Source organism: Gigantopelta aegis, chromosome 4 (genome assembly GCF_016097555.1).
Source record: "Gigantopelta aegis isolate Gae_Host chromosome 4, Gae_host_genome, whole genome shotgun sequence".
Classification (NCBI taxonomy): Eukaryota; Metazoa; Mollusca; class Gastropoda; order Neomphalida; family Peltospiridae; genus Gigantopelta; species Gigantopelta aegis.
The window spans coordinates 73,745,698-73,771,264 of NC_054702.1; the positions used below are offsets into that span (position 1 = coordinate 73,745,698).

Genomic DNA, 25,567 nt, shown 5'->3' on the forward strand with positions numbered 1-25,567 from the left:
TAACATTAATTATTGGTTTACTGATTCATTTTTGGAACATATGTTTCTACATTTCCATTATTCAGAGGTTCTAGAATACGGTGACCCAATGCCCGAGGCCAGTGGTAACATGTACCAATTACTTCATAAATTAATAATGCTTTTGTTAAGTGCGATGTTTCACTCGTCTAAGCATTTTCAGATGTGCTATTTGAGCATGTATCAGCACAACCCACACCAAGTAATTTCACTTTGTCATCTAATGCTTCCCGTTACTAAGGTCTGGATTTGATTACATACACAAAGAGAGATCCTATGCATGATGCCATTGTCCATACTAATGTTAACAGCTGCCAAAGCCATTGATCCAGTTAGAGGTCGTGGAATTTCCCTGTCATATATGTACTTTGTTTTAGATACTGACCCTAACTGAGACATGTACAAAAGCTTTTAACCAAGATAAATAGGACACCGACCTCACGCTTCACGGTCAGCGTACCCGTGACATCACAACCCACACTTAGAGGTCAATCAGAAGGCAGGTCACGTGACCACATTTACATATATGTGCCCAAGTGCCATGGGTTAGTACTAATAAACTGTGTTAATATAACGACAAAGTACTAACAGAAATGTTCAGCAAGAGATGAAAACAAAACTGAGTTAATCTTGCTGTACAATATATACAATATAAGTATATATTATATATATATTGTGTGTGCGTTTTAAATTGTTATGGTGCATTTCTGGACGTAAATTCGAAGGTTGACTGTGGTTTTTAAATTAGTCCTGAATGCATTATGCTTTTTACGAAAAAAAGAAAGTAAGAAAAGATAAAAAAGAGGGGGAAAAAAAGGGACACTTTAATTCAATTTGGCGAGTCTGGCAATTTTAATTTATATTTAGTAGCCGCCAAACATATAGTCCATGAGCCAGACCTCAACATTTTGAGTTTGAGTACCAAATTGGTGAACAAGTTGACTACCCTTGCTGGACTATATAAAACAATATGCAAGGACTTTTTAACATCTTCCGATCTTTTGTATTGTTCTCCTCATTTGATTTGCAATATAATACGTAATGCCTTTTTAACAGTTTCCTACCAGTTGTATCGCTTTTTCTCTTTTGATCTGCACTGCCAACCGCCTTCATTGTACTTACTTCGTAAGGATCTTTTTTTTACGCTCAGGTCCAGTCGACTATCCTACACATTGTGCTAAATATTGTGAACAAAGATAAATTCAATATATGTAACCCTAAAGAAAGCCACTATCTGTGGTGTTTTTTAATGATATACAGTGAAACCCCTCTATACCGGACATCCATGGTACCAAGTAAAATGTCCGGTTTTCAGAGGTGTCCGGTTTTCAGGGGTCTGCCTGGACGGAAATACCTTCCGTTCTCCATAAAATAGGGAAAGTGTTAAAGTGTTTTAAAACAAGAACAAGAAGAATATGTTGAAAAATGGTGCATTTATGAGCATTTAGAAAAATAAAAACATCCATGGGAGTAATATTCTTTTCAAACTCTGCCTTATAAACCTCTCGTTTTTTGATGATATCTCCAACTGTTGATTTGCCAATACTAAACTTTTCACTCAAAGATCTTAACGTTGGTTTAGGTACACTTTCGAAACTTTTAATTATTTTGAGTTTATCATCGAGCGAGAGTTCAACACGGCGACGTTTAGCTGGACGTTCCATCATGTTGAAAATCGACATGAAAATGAAACACTACTAACATCTATTCGACTACGCAAAGCCAACATATACTTTTGCTCACTCTTTATTTCGCTAAACAAACGTTTAAAAAAAACCCAACACATTCACACAATAGGAAGGCAGCAAATTAAATTCCCTGTTATTTGTGTCAATCTTTGAAGCAAATCATGAGACATGTTTGTGAAGGATCACATTTAAGACCTTAAAACACACTAGTAACTTAATAAAGACATCTAACCCAAACCCGAACTCTGCTAACGTTAACCATAATTACAACACAATCAATGTGTTTACAGTAGTTAACTCCATACCAAAGCTTGCGATCAGTCCTTTTAATTGTTTATTGTCAAGTTGCTAATCTTGCCTGCTGAGCGGTACCTGTACTGTATGCAGCGGTGATTACACTGATAACAGCGATCTTGAGCATGCGCATATTGCACTAGCCATTGGTGTTCACAGACAGGTGGGCGCCATATTGATTGGTATCGGTTTGATTGTCCGGTTTTCAGGGGTAGGATTTACACTAAGTTGACACATTGGGACCGAATTGTTTGTCCGGTGTTCAGTTTAGAGGGGTTTCCGGTTTAGAGGGGTAAAATATAGTGTTGAAAGATGTGTAAATCACGGGACGGCGGAAAACGTCCGGTTTTGAGGGGATTCCGGTTTAGAGAGGGTCCGGTGTTGAGGGGTTTCACTGTATATATATATATAGATAGATAGATAGATAGGTACATACATACATACATACATACATATATATATTGCCTCCTAAAATGTAAGTTATAAAAACTGGAAGAGACTATTGGCAAGTACAGAAAGTAAGAAAAAGCTAACCAGGTTCCTGGTAGAAATCTGGCAACAAAAGAGAGAGTAACTTGGTAACACTACACTAATGGTCATATCCGATGCTGCAACCGGACGCACGTAAATAAAATGTGTACATGTTTATAAAATGTTCAAAAACCTTGATGTAAATGTTTTTACGGATGCCTCATATATCAGTCTAGACGACCTAAAAAGAAAATTGGCTTGAAGATTCTTTAATTTAAAATAGTAAAAAAACGTTTGAAGATGCATCATGAAAAAAAAAAGAAAAATTCCCTTTGCCCCCATATAATTCCTTGATTTTGGTAAAGACATTATAAAATAAATATTAAAAGTTATGTATCATCTAACACAAAATTGAACAAAATAAGCCAAATTGCATGTCCATAGGTCATATTGATAGTGAGTTATGATCATTTTGCTGATTTGTGGAATTTTACCAAAATGCGACAGCCATCTTTAAAGATGGCTGCCAAAATAGCACTTAGCTACAGATCCAGAATGTTCATCAACTGTTTTCGGACACTTCAGATATCAGACTAACTAAAAATCCATGTTGAATCTGTTCACCAATTTGGTACTCAGATTCACTCTGGCTCATGGACTACTACATCAACACATGAATTCTAAAATCGGTTCAGATTTCTTTTTCTTTCTTTTTTGGTGGAAGTGTCTATATTTTCGACCACTGATAAAAAAAAAAATGTTGGGGTGGAACTACTTTATCAGCAAGACGTGCTAACTTTTAATGCTACATATTGAATTAAAAACACATGTTGGCTATTGTTATCCCTACAACGAACACACATGATGGGATTTTAAAATAATAATCATTAATGGTGTTAGCAATAACACTATATTTAGTATTATAAAATATATTATTTGACCAAGAACTATTTTGTTTTTAATGTTTAAAGATATTAAGTAATGAGGCAATCAGTATCAGAGGAAACCTTGGCAACAAAATATATACATTCATTAATACATTCGTTAATACTCTTGAGTGTATAGCCACAATTAGTATTGTATAATTGTACAATATAAAGTAATGATTCGAAGCCCCCAACCTAGATCCTGATTATGTTTCTGAAGAGAATTAAAAAAAGAGATTAAAAAAAAGAACAAAAAGCCAAAAAAATAAAATAATAATAAAATAAAATAAAACAAATAATAAAAGAAAGAAAAAACAAAGACACCAAACAGCCACACGAAACAACCCCTCCCCACAACACCTCCAAAAATAAAATAATAATAATAAAACCCACAAACAAAAACAACAACACACAAGGCATTCAGTACTCCTGGACCTACTACCATCATATAGGAATGCAGAATAAATAACATATAAGCTTAACATAAGCTGTTATTCCTATATACTGTGATACTTTTCAGACAAAAGTAACATCATGCGGTCAATTTTTACGGTCGTCCGGTCGTCTGTGACGACCTAATATTCAGTCGGGCAACTTAATTCTATGATACTAGTTGCCCGTCGGACGACTGACTTTTTTTTTTACACCAAACAGCGAGTTGTGTCCCATAATAATGTGCAGTTTCCTTGCCCACAATCGCTTTTAAACTGTCATTATCTAAAGTAGAGGGGATGATTTTCCGCCATCACGGAAAACGGACGGAATCGCGGAATTTAGTAACTGAAATGGAATTCGAGATTTAAAAAAAATAACCTTCAAAAGTTGTATTTTTGGTTCAAGCACCATTATAAATCTGTTTGGTAGTTTTAAGATTCAATATTAATAATATACGCATAGTGTTTTTGTGGAGCGCACTGTATGCCTAAACACTTCCAGAACCATTCATTCTCGGAAGTAACGCTTAATTGCCGTAAGCTTGCAACAAAGCATGTGACTGTTTACCCATGTCACTTTACACAGTGAAATTTAACTAGAAATATAAAAATAAACATGTACTAACACAATTATAGAATGTTGATTATATAGTAAGATTTCTAGTACGTTCAATTTCGATGTTTTTTAATAATACTTATTACAATTCGTAAGCATATAACCGATTTACACGACGGCGGAAGCAATTCACATTTATAGTCTGTCCCACAGGGAACGCCTTTTTTCATGTTATGCAATTTAGTACAAGTTATTTATTTCTGAACCGATTATTTTCTAAATTGCAGACAAAAATAACATTTTACTTTTCTTCTTACCGGTTTATTCTAGTAGCACATGTAACACGTGCTACAGGACACGTGCTTCAGGGGATCCCGCGGTGAGGCATTGTGTACATTTATTTTCCCCAGGTTTTTTTTCCCTTTCCCCGAGGGGTTGCAAAATATATATCTTGGGAATTGGGCCCCACTGTTATTTGTGCTACTGGCCCCGCAGTTCCTTAAACTGGCTCTGAATATATATATATATATATATATATATATTTCTAAAAAGGCCGTCGTTTAAAAGTTATAAAACTATGTCGAAACTGTAAACGAACGACAGAACAGTGCTTAGTTTCAGTTCACTACCACTGGCCTATATCCAGCTTGACCCAACCACGTTTGAATATGTAATTTGTGCACACGCTAGTTGGGTTAGAGAGAAATATGGATGTATAATCGAGCGAGTATTAGTAATTCTTACTTGTGCATTTCTTTTTGGTTCACACATTGTAATCATACTGGAACAAATAAAATGTTATCATGTATTTACTTCTATTTTTTTTTTTTTTTGGCAACAAAAGTTCTTGTTAATATTTTCATGAAAATAGCGGGGTTTGTCAACGGTGTATTTTGTTTACGAAACTTACCCATAATCCATTAGATGAAATGAAATTATTTATTGTTTGAATTTAAGGGAGAATGGATCTCTTTATTAATATTAAATAAAAACAATAATTAACAGTAATTAAGTTTGTGACTTTGTTTTAGCTGCAGCTTAGTTAAAGGTGCTGTTTATGTACAGACGAAGGTCGGAACTTTGTCTAAAACAAAGTGGTGCGGTTTATACACCAGTGCGTGTAATAGGCCATCACTATGGTACATCACTTTTTTTAGTCTTTATTAGTGGCAAGTAAATATGATTTAACTTCTTTTTTTTAAAGTTTGTGTCAACAAAAATGTTTACAGGTATTTAAAAAATAGCAATAGCCAACAAGCTCAGAGCTGGAACAATAAAACATAAATGGATATAGTTTATAATAATAAAACATGACACGAACTGAACACACAAAAACGGGGGGAAAAAAGGAATTTGCAAAAATCTGAAACGGAATGTGGCGACATCTGAAACGGAAAATCACCCCCTCTACTAAAGCGTCAGTCAATCAGTCGAAATCACGTGGGTTTGTTTGCCACTCGGAACTCCTTGGTCGATTCTGTGAGACATCGGAAAAAATCGTAATCGGCTTAAGTATTCCGAATAGTAAACATTCCAGTGGATTCGATTGGAAAATAGCTGATGTGTCGCTAAATCACAAAAATCTCAAGCAATTAGGCCCTATGTGTACATGTGTATAACTACAAACATTTAAAAACATTATTAAAAAGTAATGTATTTTATTGTCAGACATTTTACATTGACATTACATTTCACATTGACAACATATTAATTCCAAACCTGTTGCTTGCTGTTTTATTGGAATATAAATATAACTCTATTTTCAAAAACACGGATGAAATTAGGGAAACCAAATTTTTGGAGGGGAAACCTCAATGTGAACCCATACTTGCCCTCCGGGCAAGCGACTAAAATCCTTAAAACTGAGCATGTTACATGCATATAATAGTTAAACATTCGATGTCAGCTTGTGAGTTTATTTCCTGAACTAAGAACACAAAAATTATAATTAATCATAATGAATCCTCCCCCCCCCCCCCCCATATTTCTGGTGTCTTATATATTGTGACTTAACAAATGTTCATTAAAATGAAGATCGTAAATACAAGTGTTTGTTTATTGTTAATGATAGTATGTACGTCTTTGGATTTGATCAAAATAGTACAATATTATGATTCTGATTATGTCACCTATTGGGCTCAACAATCGTCGTATTGCCTAAGTTCAAGGACAATAACTCTGTGAAAAGTAACTGTAACAGGACATGGTAAAGCTATACACACAAATTTACCTCAATACACTGACACATTACAAAAAAAAAAAAAAAATGTCTGGAAAATTATATGTATGTTTATCAGATGGACAAACAGACATACACACAAAGACAGACAGACAGACAGACAGAAGAACGGAGAGGAATCCAAGTCCTCTCCAGTTGTACCGGTAGAGGACTAATAATTATGACGATAATGATAACAAAAGTGCCTCAACCTCTTTTAGATATATGGCATGCTAATAAAGCAAAGTATAAAGTAAGAGATGACAAAAACACAATTAATACATTATGCTGTCTGAAACGTTTTTGGATATTATATAACAATGCAAATAAAATAATTTTCACTGATATTATCAGTTTTGAACGCTGTTGGATACAGGTCTTGTCCATAGAAGCGTCACTTGATATAGTGTCAATTAGTGGTTTTTGAAACGACTTAGTAGATGCAGTCATCAAACAAACAATATTACATCAATAAATTACGACCTACCTGGTGATCAAGTTGCTTTTTTAAAGGGTAGCTAGGATCAGCCACTGTCCACAACACCACAATGCCTGCATTAAGAGCACTGTATGCACCAATTTTCATAAGCAGGTGGACATCCTTAGGTGCCTGCATGGATAAAATGCAATAAGGAAAGGAACTGTTCTAAAAATTAATCTCATTATATCTTATTTTCGGAATTGTGACATCACTATCATCACAAGTAGAAGTACCTGCATAGGTGGGATATACTGTACTGTGTATGTTTCTATGGATGGCAATGAAAAGAAAACTGAATGTTATTCCTTAGAAAATGGATGTCATACGTAAAACAAGTCATGGAAAGGATGTTAAAAACTGATTTATATGTATTTTTCCCAAAATAATTTGTGTGTCGTTATTATAAGAAGTGTTTGCATATATATATATATATATATATATATATATATATATATATATATATATATATATATATATATAATATTGGGTTTCTATGTTTTGATATTGTTGTAACTTAATAATTATTTGACGATGTTTAGATAAAGGTGCAACAGTCGAGCTTCAGCGAGCCTGATACACCATTACCAAACCGAGCCAAATAACCACGATATCATAATCAAAATGTAGTAACCTGTATAGAAACTATTACTTTTGTCGTGTAGAAACTACTAATGGAAGTCGGATAATAGCAGGTTCCCGAAAGCATCACTTGCTGTTAGTGACTGTGACGTCAGACGTTGTTCCAATGTAAACATTATTTGCAGGAAGCTATTTGCTTTCTTGTATCAAATTTTTTAATGTAAAACGCTGGCTAGTATCGAATGGTAGTGAATAATGGAGATTTTGAAAAATAAGAGGTAATTTGACATTAGAGGAAGTGTCAGTGTTATATTTATTTATGCAGTTCAACAATTATTGCTGTAAATCGATGAAAAATAAGAAAACGAACTACACGAAATTTGAGCAAACATCCGTCATGCACACAATTCATTCCTAGTGACATAATATCACTTCGAATCACCAGGTAGGGGTTATCAGGTCAATAAGAAGCATGGTTACATGATAAATAAATTTATTTATTTATCATATAGTTTCTAGTATATCCAGTGTAATCAAAGTTTGTGATATTGATCAGATAACATACTTTCAGAATTTGATAACTTTGCAAATTGGATTTAAATTGACGTCACGGCACTACGTGTATTGACCTTTAAGCGTGGCTCACAACCCGCCTTAAGTGTTTTGGATACGCACGGGTCACAGGGTTTGGTAGCTCGCAGCCAGGCCACAGGGTCGCGGTGAACCCGGGAGAAAGTTTGGGGAAAGAGTACGGGCAAAGTACTTGTCAAGTACAGGTTGCACGCCTGACTTGTTCAAGGCGTGGGAAAAATCGCTCTGTTAGCCGTGGAAAGCGTATGTCTGACGCACGTGATCAGTGCATGTTCAGTGAGTGTGGAGTGCGTGTGATTTGCATTTAACCAGTTTCGTGCGCTAGAAGTACGGGCCTCACATGTGTGAATAAGCGAGAACAGGTGAGGTGTACTGCATCTCAACAAACGGAACAGCCCGAAGAGCAGCATAAAGAAACCCAGTCTGAAACAGCAGAGAGGGAGGAGGAGGAAGAATTTAATGATGATGGTAGCAGCACCGGCAAGCCCTGCAAGGACAGGGATAAGTATGCCTTCACGCCGGCAGAAGAGAACATCCTTGTCGAGTGGTTCCAGGAGAGGAAGGAGTTTTATGACAAGTCGGATAGCCAGTTCTACGCCAAGGCCTCCAAGAGGCACAAACTGGAGGCATTGGCCAAGAGGCTTGGCTGTGATGGTAAGATATTTGTTCCCTTGTATTTTATTTGGTCAATGACATTTATTTGATTTTGATTTTATTTTGGTAGTAATTTAAGTTTTGATTTATGTTTTTTCTTCTACAGTGGCCAAGATTGAGGGTTGGTTCCGAAATCAGCGAACGGCTGTTGGGAAGCTGATAAAGTGTACGAAGAGTGGATCGGCGGCTCACAACAGGACATCGAGACAGGAGTGGCAGTTGAAGTTGTTCACTTTTTTGCAGCATTACATCACACCCAGGACATACAACACAGAGTCCACAGCGGTAAGCATTTGCCTCGAACAGAATAATTTGAGAGTGTGATTATATTTCCGTGTTAAATAAAAACCATTTTCAAACAACCGTGTGCTGCTAGTTTTTTTTTTAATATAACCTTTTTCATTGACCCCTGCGCGTGCTGTAACCTCACCGTGGTGCAGGGGTGTAACATTCTCTTTGAGAATGGCCAATACAGCACAAATTGAAGTTTAGAGTAAAATTCGGTGTCCGTAAAATTCTGTGATATTTGTATTTGTATTTTTGCACAGTTCTTTACACTGTTTTTGTTTAAACCTTGAATTTTTATGTTGATGTTGATCATCACTTTATTTATTTGCATTACCATAGTTTAACACCCAATAGCCGATGTATTTTTCGTGCTGGGGTGTCGTTAAACATTCATTCATTCATTTTTCATTGATGTTTGCCGTTTCATAATTGTGTTCACTCTTCTAATCCAAACTGTGCTTTGCTTATGATTATAGCTTGGGAAGGCCTCTTCATCACACAATGTACACAGCAAGTCCCGAGAGTGACAACGAAGAGTGCCCACAGTCCCCCGCCAGTTTAAGTGTGGCTTCAGGAGGCACCAGGCTGGACAAGCGGGCAAAGACCAAGCCACCTAGAAGATGTGATGCTGAAGTACTTTGAGCAGCCACTGCCCAGTCAGGACATCTGCAAACAGGTATGTTTTTTCACCTATCACTGAAAAAGGTTATGTAAAAAAATTACACCAACACATGACCTAACAGTGTAACACCACTTCTTCTGATTGCAGTTGCAGACTCTTTCCAGACCAATGGATACCAAGGAGGCTTTCGGGCAGTACATTACCCAGTACATGCGCAAGATTCCCGACAGCAGGTGGGACCAGTTCACCATGGATGCTCTGCAGCTGCTAAGTAGATACTCCAGGCCTGAAGGGGACCAGTGACAGTCGCAGCAGTGGGGCCAGGTTCGCTACACGCAGCAGCAGCAGCAGTGGCCACTACCAGCAGTATTGCAGCAGCTTTGGACACCGGCTCAGGCGCAGTTCCATCCGCCAATAGTGTCGGTGGCCTCTTGCACTATAATACACATGCTTTGAAGATTAATTTAGGTATCTATATGCTTATGTAATTAATATTATATATGCTGAATTTAATGTATATTTCAGCTAACGACGCCCAGAAGTGAGAATATTGCAAGCCCATCATCGCTGTCAGGCCTTTGACATGCTCGCTGATAAGGACAACGACATCCCGTTACCCCCTCCCACCACTCAGCAGGAGTAGGAGCAGGATAGTAGCTCGGAGTCGGAGTCATAGTGTGTTTCAGTGCTCAAACTGTTGGGCTATTTAGTTGGAGTACTTGTGTTTTATTATTTGACTTTTGCATTGTAAATTAACATATACTCATATAAAAACATCAAATGAGATGGTCATGGTACACACATGGAATCAATGTCTTTATTTCTCGTAAATATTTTTCATTCCTAGATCATTCACTGCATATCAATGGTACACTCTTGCCAGGGCACAGCACCAATGGGGTTGTTATACTAGTCACACAAATAATTCCTCTGTATCTTGGCTTCATGCGAAACTTTAGGTCCACAAACTGTTCTTGCATCAATTAATTGAGCGCCCTCTCTCCATGCACCGAGGACAACATTTCCATGCTCATCTTCTTGGTCTGCATCAGCCGCTAGGAGACTTGGCACCCACATACGGAGGAAGTTGTGTAGTGTCAGACATCCTAGGACCACCTTGGTGCACCTGCGCGGTTTCAACTGCAGTTTCATCAGGAGGCATCTCCAACGGTGTGCCAGAAAGCCAAATGTATTCTCAACAATACGGCGTGCACGGGATATGCGGTAGTTGAAAATACGCTGGGGTCTTGTCATCCCACATAGACTGTAGGGCTTCATCATCCAAGTTAACAACGGGAAGGCGTCATCTCCCACCAATAAGTAGGGCATGTCCCTGTCATCCCTGGGCAGTGGTTCTGGAGGAGGCTGACCCAGCTTGTCGTCTTCCAACGCAGTACGAAGGCTTGATCTGTTGAAGACCCCACAGTCCGAGGCCGACCCATTGGCAACTACACTCACCCACACGAACTTGTATTGGGCCCAATAGTATTATAGAAAAGAAGCCCTTGTAATTGTAGTACATAGACCCACTCTTCTTGGGCTTCTTAATAGCGATGTGCTTCCCATCAATGGCTCCCACACAATGGTGGTAGTTCCAGCGTGTGGAAAACTTGGCTGCCACTTCACGCCATCTGTCTGCGGTCTCAGGAACGTCAAATAGTTCATCTCTGTATTCCCCGTATATAGCACTGCACACCTCGGGCACAAACACGCAAATGGTGTTGGCCGCCACATGAAAGGAAAACTCGAGGGACTTGTAACTATTCCCTGTAGCCAGGAATCGGATGGTAATAGTTTCAGTCCGGGCTCAAGTGGATGGCGGCTTCTAGGACCCTTGGTAATGCGGGGTGTCACACGCAACAAGACGTGTTCAAACTGGTCAGGAGGCATCTGCATGTACGACAAAAAGTCCCCTCCCGACTCTCTCTCCAGCTCTTGGAACAGGGTGTGATACTGTCCAAAGAGCTTCCGCCGTTCAATCCATGGGCGTACCCACCACTGCCTCGCATTCTGACGTCGGTGTTCCTATATTAGCCAAGCTAATATCGCTTTGTGCCACTCTTCAGCTTCTATCAACTGCCTATAGATGTCCCACACCATCAGTCGTTGTGGCGGTATGGCGACAGCAATCTTCTTCCCTTCTACAATGCTACACGATCGGTTCCTTGGTTCCTCCCCAATATATATACTCGGAGTCTTGCCCCTCGTGTCGCGTGCTCTGCGTGCACGCCACACATAGGGGTAGAAACTGAGATATACTTCTGTCTTGGGGCCACACACATAGCAAGTGTGAAGTACTTGTGTAGTACTTCTGAGGCACGTCACTCGTACAATGACCGTGCGTCACTCGTGCGTCTTACTGTCATCGCAAAGCCCCTACTAGCCGTGCTGATGACTTGGTTCAGGCGTACAAAAGGAGTACGGGTCCCGTGCGTAATGTATGTGTTCTTGATTTGTCGCAATGCCTTTAGAATTTGCATGTGCAGGACCAAAAGTCTCCACGGCCAGTCTGCAACCTTCTATGGCGCTGAACACACGCAAGTGTCATGCAAGTCTCACACACGGTTTTGCAATTTTTTTTACCGTAAACTGCCCGTAGTAGCACGTACGGTGGGTTGTGAGTTACCTTTTAAGCAAACGTTCTACGAAGACACTCCATAAATGATGTGTGCATTCATAGTCATGAAATTTAAAAAAACCCATTTTAATAGCAACTTTGCACGAAAAGATGTCCAACGTTCAGAAAATTAAAAACATTAAGCACTAGTTTATTTTGACATCCAAAATGACATCATTTGAATTTGACGTCATTTCCATTAATAAAGACAACATGTCACATATTCTTACATGATTTGAATATCTAGTAACGGTAGATTGGAATCAAAGTTACGTGTACAGTTTACAAAAACATGTATCAAGCTTTAGATTATATGATAAAGAGATTATTACCCTCGTTTTGGTATTGTCAATATGATATATTAGGAATAAAAACAATGTGGGTTCGCATAATATAATTTTTTTCATTAATATATGATTTTGATGATGCCGAAAAACACTTCTCTGTGTCTCTCTGTCTCTCTCTGCTTTAAACTAGACATCCATGAGACCAAACATTTTGACTGGTCTTTAGAGGTGTCCACTTTTCATGGGTTTGCATCCAGAAGCTAATAATCCGATAAAGAACGTTTGACTTAAGATATTTTAACGTTTGCTTATGCTTATACATGTATACTTTAAAAACGTGTAATGATTTTAAGTTTATCATCGAATGATAGTTCAATATGGCAAAGTTTACCCGGACTTTCCATATTAAAAAATCGATATGGCAATGAAACTTTACTGACATCTTTTCAACATTTATTTTGCTAAATAACTTTTTTAAAACAAAATAAAAAATAGGAAGCCTGTGGATTAAATTCGTTTTGTTTTGACGACCCATAAATCAAACTATAAATATGTTTGTTATGGATATCAAAGCTGTCACTTGATCTTTAGTTGCTTAATTGTTTGCCAACGTGCCCGATCATATGTAAGGGTGATTACACAACTAATGGCTAACCTGGGTATGTGTATATTGTGTATAAGTGACAATAAACGAAACAATTAATGGCACCATGATGATTGGCGACGGTCTGATCGTCCGGTTTTAAGAGGTACAAATTGCATTAAATTATTCGCCCAGTATTCAATTTAGACAGGTTTCTGTCTGGTTTAGAGAGGTAAACTTTAGTGTTAAAAGATGAGTAAATCATGTGTGACTTTGGAAAACGTGCAGTTTTGAGAGAATTCCAGTTCACTGTGTGTGTGTGTGTGTGTGTGTGTGTGTGTGTGTGTGTGTGCGTGTGTCTACAGGTTCTATGAGTCTAAAATAACTAAATATTAAAAATATTTCAAACATTGTATATTTTAATATTACCCGTCTTCGCAACTTCTTACTAGCAATGAAGATGACATATACTCGCCATGTCTTTGCAAACAATGAACCAAACACCAAAGAGAATCCTATGACGATCAAGTAGCCTTTTGCCTACAAAGGATATTGACTATATATGTAAATGCTACAGAAAATATAAGATGTGAAATTTATTTAGGAAACATACATGATTATAGTGAATTCTAAGAAATACTCAATTACCAGATTTCAATAAATGGAACTACACATTTCTTGATATCGTTGTGACTGGCGTCGCAATCGAGGGCGCACATGATGGAAACTACCCACATGTCAACAGATGATGCATTAAACTACAATTGAAAATCAAATTAATATACAGCTTCCCCAAAAGCAGATACTGTAATCTCCCGTAGAGCTGTAACGATACGGCGATATAGTATCGTATCACAATACGAAGGCCACGATCCAATACATCAATTCAGGACAGCCGTATACAATATACGATACATGCATTTTTTAAATTAATTTTTGATAAACAAGTTGAAGCAGAAATGTACTAACTCAGAAACATGCACAGTAGAGCATTAAAAACGTCATTTTGACGTTCAGTTGCTGGAATTCCCCAGCATTTGAGGTGTCTATTAATAGTCCTCAGTGTTGATAACGTCACGTACACCATAGGTTTATTTTTTTTATTTACGAAATTTACTAAGCTGTCCTTTACTATGGTGAAAGACAAATTCAGTGTATTTTCCTATGCTTGCTACGGTTGTCAAAAATATATGTGTTTCCTCTACGTCTGTACCATCTGAAAATGTTTTCAGTACAGTAGAGGATGTTGTAACTGCCCAAAGGTCTGCAATGACATATAAATATGTTAACAAGTGGATTTTTCTCAAGAAAAACCTGATTACCCTAGTTACATATTACCAACATATTAGACATTGGTGAAGGGTTGAACAGGAAAATCCCAAAAGGGTTGGTAACACACATGACGTGGAATTGGACAAAGTTTTGAAGTGTCATAGATTTCATTTAGAAGTGTGCACAGATAACAATTCGATGTCAAAGTTTGTTCATAAATGGAAAGATGGTCTACCTGTACCAGCCTAAAATAAAGGATAGTTATTCATAGTATCCCTGGAATATGAATCTGAGTTAGTGGTAACACACGTGACACTGTCCAAAAATGCCAACAGAACCACTGGGAAAAAAAAGACATGCAATGCAATTTCAAACTACGTTTCTGACTTTAAAACAATGTTTCCAGGGAATTTCAAAGATTGCTATACAATTCTATGGGCATCTACAATGTTAACAAATATAGTAGTTGCTACTCGATTTTTAATAGATAATGGTCACTGAAAACCCCCAATAATTCCTTGGTTACATTATAATTTTTAAATCCATCAAATGGGGTCTTTTTACAAAATAGTGGAACAGATGAAAGTCAATATTTTAACAAGTACAATGGATAACTGTTTAAGGGTGATGGAAGGAAATGTTTTATTTAACGACACACTCAACACATGTATTTATGGTTATATGGCATCGAACATACAATTAAGGACCACACAGATATTGAGAGAGGAAACCCGCTGTCGCCAATACATGGGCTACTCTGTTCGATTAGCAGCAAGGGTTCTTTTATATCCACCATCCCACAGGATAGCACATACCACGGCCTTTGATATACCAGTCGTGGTGCACTGGCTGGAAAGAGAAATAGCCCAATGGGCCCACCGACGGGGATCGATCCCAAACCGACCATGCATCAAGCGAGTGCTTTAACACTGGGCTACGTCCCACCTGTTTAAGGGTGAAATCTTCTTGGCTGGAATACCTACGATAGAAATATCTGTTATGGGGAAGACAACAATAAATGGAAATATCTCTTTTAAAAAGGGTGCGGGAGGTAGCTCAGTGGTGAAGCACTCGGTTGATGCGCTGTCGGGTTTAGGATCGATCCCTGTTGGTGGATCCAGTGGGCTATTTCTCTTTCCAGCTAGTGCACCATAACTGGTATATCAAAGGCTGTGGTATGTGCTATTCTGTCTGTGGGGTGGTGCATATAAATGATCCCTTGCTACTAATGGAAAAATGTGGCGGATTTCCTCTCTATGCATGACTGTGTCAAAATTACCATATGTTTGATATTCAATAGCCGATGATTAATACATCAATATGCTATAGTGGTGTTGTTAACAAAACAAACTAACTTTTAAGAATATATCAATGTTTTGCAGATATTCTTACTAACCTCCTCTAAACATAATCCCAACCCTTAAGGGCCTATCAATGAAAGGTTTATAAAAAATTAAAATATGGAAATACAATGAAAAGCTGTTTATGCAGTTTTTGAGACTGATATTAAAAACCTTACCAGCAAAAATGTATAGAAGGAAATTAACCACAGCTCTTTGAGAATGCATTGGGTCTTCTGCAGAAGTTCTTGGGATTAGATAATTGACCCCTCCGTACGGCGTGATTGACAACCTCCAACTGAATTATAATCATAGTAAACATATACTTCTGTTGACAAGTGTTAACAGCGATGACAACTATGCGGAGCCTACGATTGACGTAAAATCAGTGTTTTCCTGCGAAACCGTCACATGGTATTGCCGAAATCCATCAAAATTCAACTGATATATAAATTTAATCAGTATTCGATGTATATATTGTCGTTAAGAATCCGTCGTTAAACTGCACACAGACGAATGGCCAAAATAAAAGTTTTGGCAAGACTTCTGATCGTTCCAGCATTCAGTTAATTTAGGCTCAAGTTAGGTTTAGAGTTAGTGATAGTATTAACAAGCCTGCTGGAACGTTTGGAAGTCTTAGCCTTTTTTCCTTTTCATTTTGTTTGCATGTGTGTAGGCGTGAGTGTATGTGCTTTTGTGTGTGTGTGTGGGGGGGGGGGGGGGAGTGAGGGAGTAACCTATAGGGTTGTGAGCTTTAAGGGGATAAGGAAGTATTGTCTGGAAAGTTATAAATTAGGCAAATTTTATGTAGGGACCCTGAAATGTTTTGAAGCAAAACAAAATAAAAAAATAATAATTGTGATTTTTTTGCAATCGGTACAGATCTACCGGTTACGGTTTCTCGGTTTGATTCGATTCAAGCTAGTGCATCACAACTAGTATATCAAAGGCTGTGGTATGGAGCTAGTCTGTCTGTTGGGTGGTGTATATATATAAAAGATACCTGCATGGCTACTAATGTAGCAGGTTTGCACTCTAGACTATACATGTCAAAAGTACAAAATGTTTGACATCCAATAGCTGATGATTAATAATTCTGTATGCTCTAGTGATGTCTTTAAACAAAACAAACTTTAACTTATCCATTAGTCCCCCTCCACCCCACCCCTCAATTAAAACAACCCACTTTTACCATAATATCTATTAAAACAATTACTCACCTAACAACAGATCAATTACCAATCTTGGGTAATTTATAATACATACTGGTAAGACATTTTATTATTCCTTTATTGTTATTCTTAGAATTTTCAACTTAATGGTTTCTGCCAGAGGCTACTGAGGTTAAACTTATATACCCTAAAATCTTGGAAATTAATAGATATATTTTTTAATGTTTAGATAAATGATAGTAAAAGAACTGCTGTTTATAAATGGTCATGTGCTGGAAATGTAATGTCCTAACCCTAATTTCAAACCCATAACCACCTAGATGAGGCACTTACATCTGTTTTGTTTTTATTACCTACCCTAAATATGATTTTCTTTTGGAGACAGTAGTTTTTGTTTTTCATCATTATTTTATACCCCAAATTTTAGCAAAGCATAGGCATTTTTCTTCTTCCACATGTCATCTTATATGTAGCTTTGTGCAACTTTCTAATAGAAATCAAATAACATCATCAAAGTTAAATACATTGTTCACTACTTTTTTTTTATTTATTGCAATATTTTTTAATTTTATACTTTGTTTAGTCACATTGATTTTGTTTTCTGTTAAACAAATGTTTTCCTAAAATTAAATTAAACTTTAAATTAATACAACGATATATAATTAAGTTACAGACTAATGTACTTCTTCAAATGGATGTGAAATACTTAATATGTTTGTTTTTATATATTTCAGCAACTGGACCAATGGATGTGGAGTCATTGATTAGATGTTGAAAATGAGATTCTGAAGACAAACTATTAAACAAATGACATTGCATCTTGATATTGAGAACAGAATGATAGAAATAATAGAACAGTTTCAACTGATATGTGAAAGAAAAACTGGGGCAGGGGATGAAATTGCTGCTGAAAATGAAATACTTTCAACAATTTCATTTAATACAATATTTTTTTGTTTTTGTTTTTTGTGTTTGACATATTGCTGCTAAGGAGTAATTCAGACTTCCAAGACTTGGGATTCAGTTTGACACCACCCATCAAATGGTAATCCTATATTTACCTGTACCAGATTGCATGGGGATTAATATGTAAAGACCCTTTCTTTGAGAAAAAAGAAAATGTTAGGAAGTATTCTCATAATAAATATTAAACAAATTGTGCGAACTGCAATCTGTGGTTTAGTTTCATGTTATATATATGTATATATATAATTTTGCCTCTTTTTTTTTTGTTATATATATATATATATATATATATATAAATTTAATTAAATTTTTATTTTGTATTATTATTATTGTTCTGTAGGCATGGGTTGTCTTATCATATTTATTACTAGAACAGATAAAGCTTTGTGAGTACATTTTGTGTGACAGTAGGATAACTAATGGACAGGGTGTGTGAGATTTGGGGGGGGGGGGGGCAGAAGCTTCAAGTTTGATTCCAAACAGTTGTTGCCACAGCACGAGTTTATAATTTATTTAAACACTGTTGTACTGGCTTAATTGGAAAATATTTTACAGGCTGTCCAGCTATCCTACTTTTTCGTACTTTTTGGTCTTTGTCCTATTTTTCCTACTTTTTCTTCAGAATACTTAGTTTTTCTACTTTTGTTCTAGGTTTTCCTACTTTTGTCCTACATTTTCTATATTTTCATTCCTAATTGTGTCCAACTTTTTCAAAAGAGTGTGCTAGACAGCCTGATTTTATAAAGGGATGGGGCACCCAAACGTAAACAGCCCTAATATGTCTTGTCAGAACGGAGACGGCCCAATATGTCAGTATATATAATTGGAGGGCCAAACATGTGGTCCCCACCAACCCACCATCTGGCTATGCCAGTTGTGATTTTAATTTTTTTTTTTTTTTTTGAATTTCGTGTATGGCTTTGGTTTCATAAATAGGGCAAGTGCCGTATATCGGTTGATTCAAGCAGTGCAGCTATGCATGGGCGTACATAGGATTTTGAAAAGGGGGATTCCAAAATAGATTGCAGAGATATTGGGCATATATTTCTATGTTGAGTAAATATAATAATGTCAGATATCAATGTCAGATATATTAAATTATAAAAAAGCCCAATCTAAACCACTGCCTGCATAATTTTGGCACAGGCGACTGTATCCTGCTATAGGTTTGTAACCTTTCGTGCATAAAATTATGATACACTGATAGCATTCCCACACGCCTTGTATTTTAATGTTACTGCTCACGTCCCTGCCTTTTGTTTTTTTAAACAAAACATTTAACGCAACCCGACCAAAAATAAAGACGGTTTTAAACGGGTCGAGGCCGGGTCGTCACCGCACATTCTCTTCTCTTGTTCCTCGGCATATCGGGATTCCATTAATATAAAAGTCGAACAACAACAACAACAAATTAAGATGAAAAAGAAGAAGAAAAAAGAAACAAACAAGTCATTTTAATTTATGAGTTCTGACAAGAAAAACTAGCATAGGATTTTTTAAATGTTCTTTTGGTTGCATTCGACGTTCACTTCCGGGTTCTTGTGCTTCGATCAAATTTACTGAAGTAAAAATGGTTTCGTCGATTTAAATCACGTTGTCATCGTAAATGTACCCTGTAGTGAAATACTTGAATGTCTCCTCTTGTCGGCTTTTTAATTAAACAACGATATTTGTAAATAAATTAAGGCAAAAACGTAATCGACAGATCGGTTGATTTTGCTATCGACCTATGCGAATTGGCAGCCATTATTGAATGTTTGTCTAACCTTGCATCACGTGTCACGGTGGGCGTGGTTAACTTGTCATACGGAGGGGTCAATTATCCTCTACCCTTGGATTTCTGCTGCTATAACTACAACCATTAGAATTTTAAAAAAAATGGCTTCTTATCATCTTCGCTGACTTGGAAGTTGTCCTGGGGATGACATTATTGGAGAAATCAGCCATGTTTCTATAACTTTAAGTATTATTGTATAACAATACTTACTGATGGTTTTATAAAGAGTCAAAATTAAAGGATTGTTAATGATTATTTTTGACATAATAGTTTCTTTTAAATTTCATTCATGTGATATCAATTAAAAAACACCGTAAAAAAACCCCCATCTGTCCTGACATCTAGCTACAGTAAGAGGAAATAATGACATTACAAATATGGACAAAAACAATACATTTTTCCCAGGGTGTCACAAGTGTTGCCATGGTTTGTCGGGAAAATGGTGAATAATTTTTAATTCATCTCTTGTGCAAGAAGTCTTCACCAGACACCAACAGAGAATCCAGCGTGGCATCAAATTTTCTCTCGGCTCTGTGCATGGAAAACCCCCCAACTTTTGTACTGTAAAAGTAACACATTTTATGCCTGAAAATGCAAATACAATGAAAAGCTGTTTATGTAGTTTTGAAGACTGATATTTAGTTCATTGTTGAACATCACCAAGTTGGTTTAATTGCTAATAGTTTTTGTTATATATGTTCATAGGGGTACAGTCTTTGCAATGTAATATTTTTAGTGGCGGATCCAGAAAAACCATTTGGGGGGGGGGGGGGGGGGGGGCATGACATGAAGTGGAATGTCAAGGGAACTTTGGACAAGGTTTGGAGGGGTATCGTACAAAAAATGAATTTAATATATAATAAAATTATAACAATTGCAAAATTTAGATCCGCCTCTGGTTTTGCTGTCAGCTCAAGATAGATAATAAGTCGCTGAAATAGTGGGTAACAGGTTATATATATGCATTGTGCAGTACGGTTTAGTTACCTGGGACATTTGTTCTTGCAAATTAACAATAAGAAAGAATGTTTTGAATTTTCAACCTGAGGTTGATGTTTTCATAGAACTGCCCAGTATAATCACTGCCTTACGAAAAGCTTTCCAGATAATCTTGCCACATATCTACAACATATTAAATCATTTCTTAATAGCAGAAAATAAGAGAATTGCAACTTGGGCAGATATCATTTTCAGCTTTACATTTGTAGCTGATCAGTTTACATCTACATCTTTTTGAGTAGGAATAGACCTACATGCCTCACCAATGCCTCACCTCAGCGAGTGCATACACTTGCCCACAGGCACACATGATCATTTAATATGAAAGAGAAAATTCCACAATGTGTTTGGACATACCTGACATGCTATAGGAAACTGACTGATATCAAGTCCATGTACAAACACATAAGTGTACACTGTAATGCAGCCAAACAAAATAAGATTGTTGATGTTAGGTGACGACATGTTAATGATTCTGAAAAAAAATTTTACATTAAAATTAGCAGTTGACAGTGTCACGTTACACTATTTAATTGAAAGGCAATTTTGTTTGCTCTGTTTTCATTGGTTAAATATCACTTCTAATCTGACCACGAGGTACTAAATATGATATCATAACGATTTGAGATTTGAGAAACATACAACAATTATCCCATTTAGTTTAAATAGTTTGAATTTAAACCTCTTTGTTTCCACTGTTAAATCCGCTCCTCCCCCACCCACCCCATTACAAAATACAAATGTTTAATCAATATAGATTTTGTTTAACGCAATAACGTGTCATGCCAAATAGGAATGTTCACCATTTAGAATGCAATTTGAGAGAATAGCAAATTGCTATAGATGAACTGAGCAGGAAGAGTGAGATAGGCACCGAGAGACTAAACTCTAAAGTTCTACTATACCTGTTCTGGCCAAATACAAAAGAACTATACTAGTCTATGTGATAAGTTAGATGCTATATAGTATATTTGAAAACAAGGATTTGCCACACACTGGCCGAAGAAAGATTCAAAATGTGAAGCAGCATGATTTTGCAGAAATAATTCAAGACCTTATATGTTTTTATCTCTTTGGTGAGACATTTGCCCTTTATTTTAGATGAAGTGACCGACTGTGGTGCAGTACTCATGATAGGTGCCACCGGTGGGGCAGGTTATGCTCGCCTTTCGAGAAAACCTGATATCATAACTGTTTTAACAGTGATTCATGAGTGCATGTCGTCACAGCTAAATTTATTCCAATGAGCTAGCTCTGTTGTGTGCAACTTTTGATTTAGTAAACTAGTCTTGGAGTGGCAGTCGTCAATGTGGCAGTGCAAGAAGGATCTATCATCCAGTAAAGGGTCTCCTCAGAAGTGACTTTCCTCCTGTAGACGAGACACTATAGATGCAGATTCATTGAATCAACAACTATTTTGCAAAATTCCTATTTAACCCTGCATTGTGCAGAGTTGCGGTCTTAATCGCAGGTATCGGTTTTCTAGCAAAACTCTTTGTAACTTTCAAAAAATAAAAAAATAAAAAAATAAAAAAAAAATCTTCAAGAAGGATTGTTAGTGAACGTAAAATAGCAGCAATTCCAGATATACAAAATGTGTTGCAAACTGACCATTCTCTCGAAATAGAAAAAAATGTGCAAGCATCTGTGGGTTATATGAACTACCACCAACAGAATATTCAAGGATTCCAATTAAGGCATGTGCGTTCCACTGTATGTCCTTATAAGTGCAAAAAAAACCCAAGAAAACAAAATATCTGGCAAAGGAAACACCAAGATGTTTTTGATGACAAAATTAAACAGAAGATTGTCAACCTAGATATTCTAGTATAACTTCAAGCTGAGGGATTCGTCACAATGCATATGATGCTGCTATTGGTGTAGGACTGTCTCAAATGAAAGATGGCAAAGCGAAATTGATATGATTGGGAAGCAAAGTATAGATACCAGCCCCCCCCCCCCCCCCCCCCCCCAAAAAAAAACCCCAGAAGTGTATTCAAAAAGGAATTGCTTACCATTTTTGTTATACCTTTTGAGTCCTACTGTGTTGAAGACAGCTGGCAAGATGGATACAAAGGAAATGTTTTATTTAACGACGCATTCAACACATTTTATTTACGGTTATATGGCGTCGGACATATGGTTAAGGACCACACAGATATATTGAGAGAGGAAATCCGCTGTCGACACTTTGTGGGCTACTCTTTTTGATTAGCAGCAAGGGGTATTTTATATGCACCATCCCACAGACAGGATAACACATACCACGGCCTTTGATATACCAGTCGTGGTGCACTGGCTGGAGCGAGAAATAGACCAATAGGCCCACTGACGGGGATCGATCCAAGACCGACCGCGCATCAAGCGAACGCTTTACCACTTGGCTACGTCCCGCCCCCAGATGGATACAGGACGTTTTACAATTTGATATCACAATTAACCATTGTAGTCCAAAGAAGCATGGTAACGCAAATAATTGATCACGTTTAGCATCTCGGCTTCCCTCATGTGATTGTTACCCTAAAGCCATAAGGTCTTATATACGTGTTACAATTCAGAGATTTGTGCATTAAATTTTTATGACATAGGGCATTTACAGCACTGCAAAAAAACTCACCTTGCTGTTTTAAATTTGATATTGAAGGCTAAAAAAAACACCGACAAGAGGATTCCAATTCCAGCAAACACACACATGCTGATATAGAGAGGCATAATCACTGAACTCGTGAACATGCGCGTTTGCACAGAATCCCATGGCACCATTCCTAAGAAAACATTAATACAGAGAAAAAAGATGTAAGATTCTCTAGGTTAGGTAGTTTAATGTTTACAGTTAAGTTAAGATTATGAACACATATTTTGCTATCTCTTAGTACCTATATATTACTACTAAATTTTAAAAATAACTAACAGGCTAGGGTTTTTTATATTCGTAATAATTGATCGCATTTTTAGCCCTCTTTGGAAAAAACAGTCGAAGCTACACATTGAGTTACATAATGACGTGTGACATCACAACGGGGCTTGTCTAGCCGCCGGTATCAAAGAGAACTTCCCGACACGCACTCGGCACGTGAGACCAGTATACGAAAATCAGTGAACGAAACCATTCAATTTCGTTTTTTGTAATGATTAATTATGACTTAACTGTATCTATATTTAGTGGATTGGTACAATAATATTAACTATGTCCGTGAATGTACTTTCTAAAAATAATTAAACATTTAATAATAATAATTTTGTTGTCTCCCCTCTCCCGAAAAATGGTTACTAAATTAAAAAGCAAGAATTAAAACAAATTAATAATGTATTATTTGTTTATGAATGTTAGCAATTCGGTCATATGCAGCATTTTCCTTTAAAATACGACTTTCGCGTTATAAATGCCCTACAATTAAATTAGCGCTCTGCCCTGTCAAAGTCCTAGCTGGAACACTGATGTATATATTGATGCATTGATGGGGGCGGGACGTAGCTAAGTGGTTGACTATTACATACATAAATATTAAAGCCCTGGAGATAATTATTTTTTTGTATGTATGTATGTATTATGAATATCTATATATTGTATGTATGTCGAGGTTGACTATTAAATACATAGGTATTAACTCACTGGCGCAGGGGATAAATAAATCTGTTTTGGCCTCACAAATTGTCCTATGCCGTTGCTGGGACTCAAACATATGGCACCTTGCAGACTTGTCATATGTGTGTGTGTGTGTGTCTGTGTCTGTGTCTGTGTCGGTGTGGGTGTGTACGAATGAATGTATACATGTATAGTGTTTCTATGTACGAATATATATATATTGCGCCACCCAAAGCAATTAATTTTGCCACTCAATAACACAAAACACAGTTACTTATACTACCAGTGGTAATCGGTGTTAGAATTTTACCAATACACAGGATAATTAAAGCACTATGATATGACCAGACTGTCAGTGGTATTATCAAAGGGATTATAATGACTAAATGGAGTTAGGTTTTAAAAGGATGGCAAATGGCAAGGGTGGCAGTAAATCGAGGGAATTAAACAGAGATATAAGCGGTACTTGAAAAGAAGTTGGCGGTAGGTGGAGTTGGCGTTAAATCAGGGTTGGGGGGGGGGGGGGGGGGGATAAATCGAGGGTACACTATGTGTTCATGTGTACATATGTGTGTTTGTGTGTGCTTATGTGATTGTATACAAACCATTGGTACAAACATTAAAGAACTTTGAAAAAGAATGAATGAATGAATGAATGAATGTTTAACGACACCCCAGCACGAAAAATACATCAGCTATTGGGTGTCAAACTATGGTAATGCAAATAAATAAAGTGATGATCAACATCAATATAAAAATTCAAGACAAACAAAAACAGTGTAAAGAACTGTGCAAAAACACAAATATCACAGAATTTTACGGATACTGAATTTTACTCAAAACTTCAATTTTGTGCTGTATATTGGCCATTCTCAAAGAGAATGTTACACCCCTGCACCACGGTGAGGTTACAGCATGCGCAGGGGCTTTGAAAAAGTGTATCACAGAAACAATTGTGCAATTTATATATAGTCGACCTTCGATAACTCAAACTTCGATCTTTCAAATACGTTGATCTCTTGAAGTGAAATAGCGGTCCCGGCCGAACTGCTATACGAACTAGTAATAACAGACTTCGAACACTCAAACTTCGAACATTCGAAACACTCTATCTCTCAAAGTAATTTTGTGGTCCCACCATAAAAAAA

General features: G+C 36.9%; 1 protein-coding gene and 1 long non-coding RNA gene across 3 annotated transcripts in view; one reads left to right on the forward strand and one right to left on the reverse strand.

Annotated features, from left to right (window-relative positions):
* The window catches only part of LOC121371075 (gamma-aminobutyric acid type B receptor subunit 1-like), a 140,175-nt gene that overhangs the window by 17,550 nt on the left and 97,058 nt on the right, over window positions 1–25,567 (reverse strand). For both annotated transcript variants that reach the window (XM_041496705.1, XM_041496707.1), the window contains exons 10-13: window positions 23,451–23,598; window positions 21,191–21,308; window positions 13,737–13,847; window positions 7,093–7,215 (exon numbers count right to left, since the gene is read on the reverse strand). In XM_041496705.1, coding sequence (XP_041352639.1) covers window positions 7,093–7,215; window positions 13,737–13,847; window positions 21,191–21,308; window positions 23,451–23,598 — 500 coding nt within the window. The remainder of the gene's footprint in view (window positions 1–7,092; window positions 7,216–13,736; window positions 13,848–21,190; window positions 21,309–23,450; window positions 23,599–25,567) is intronic.
* On the forward strand, window positions 8,858–10,619 carry LOC121371077. Its single transcript, XR_005957766.1, has 3 exons — window positions 8,858–9,195; window positions 9,675–9,874; window positions 9,968–10,619. It is a non-coding gene; the product is annotated as an uncharacterized LOC121371077 (long non-coding RNA).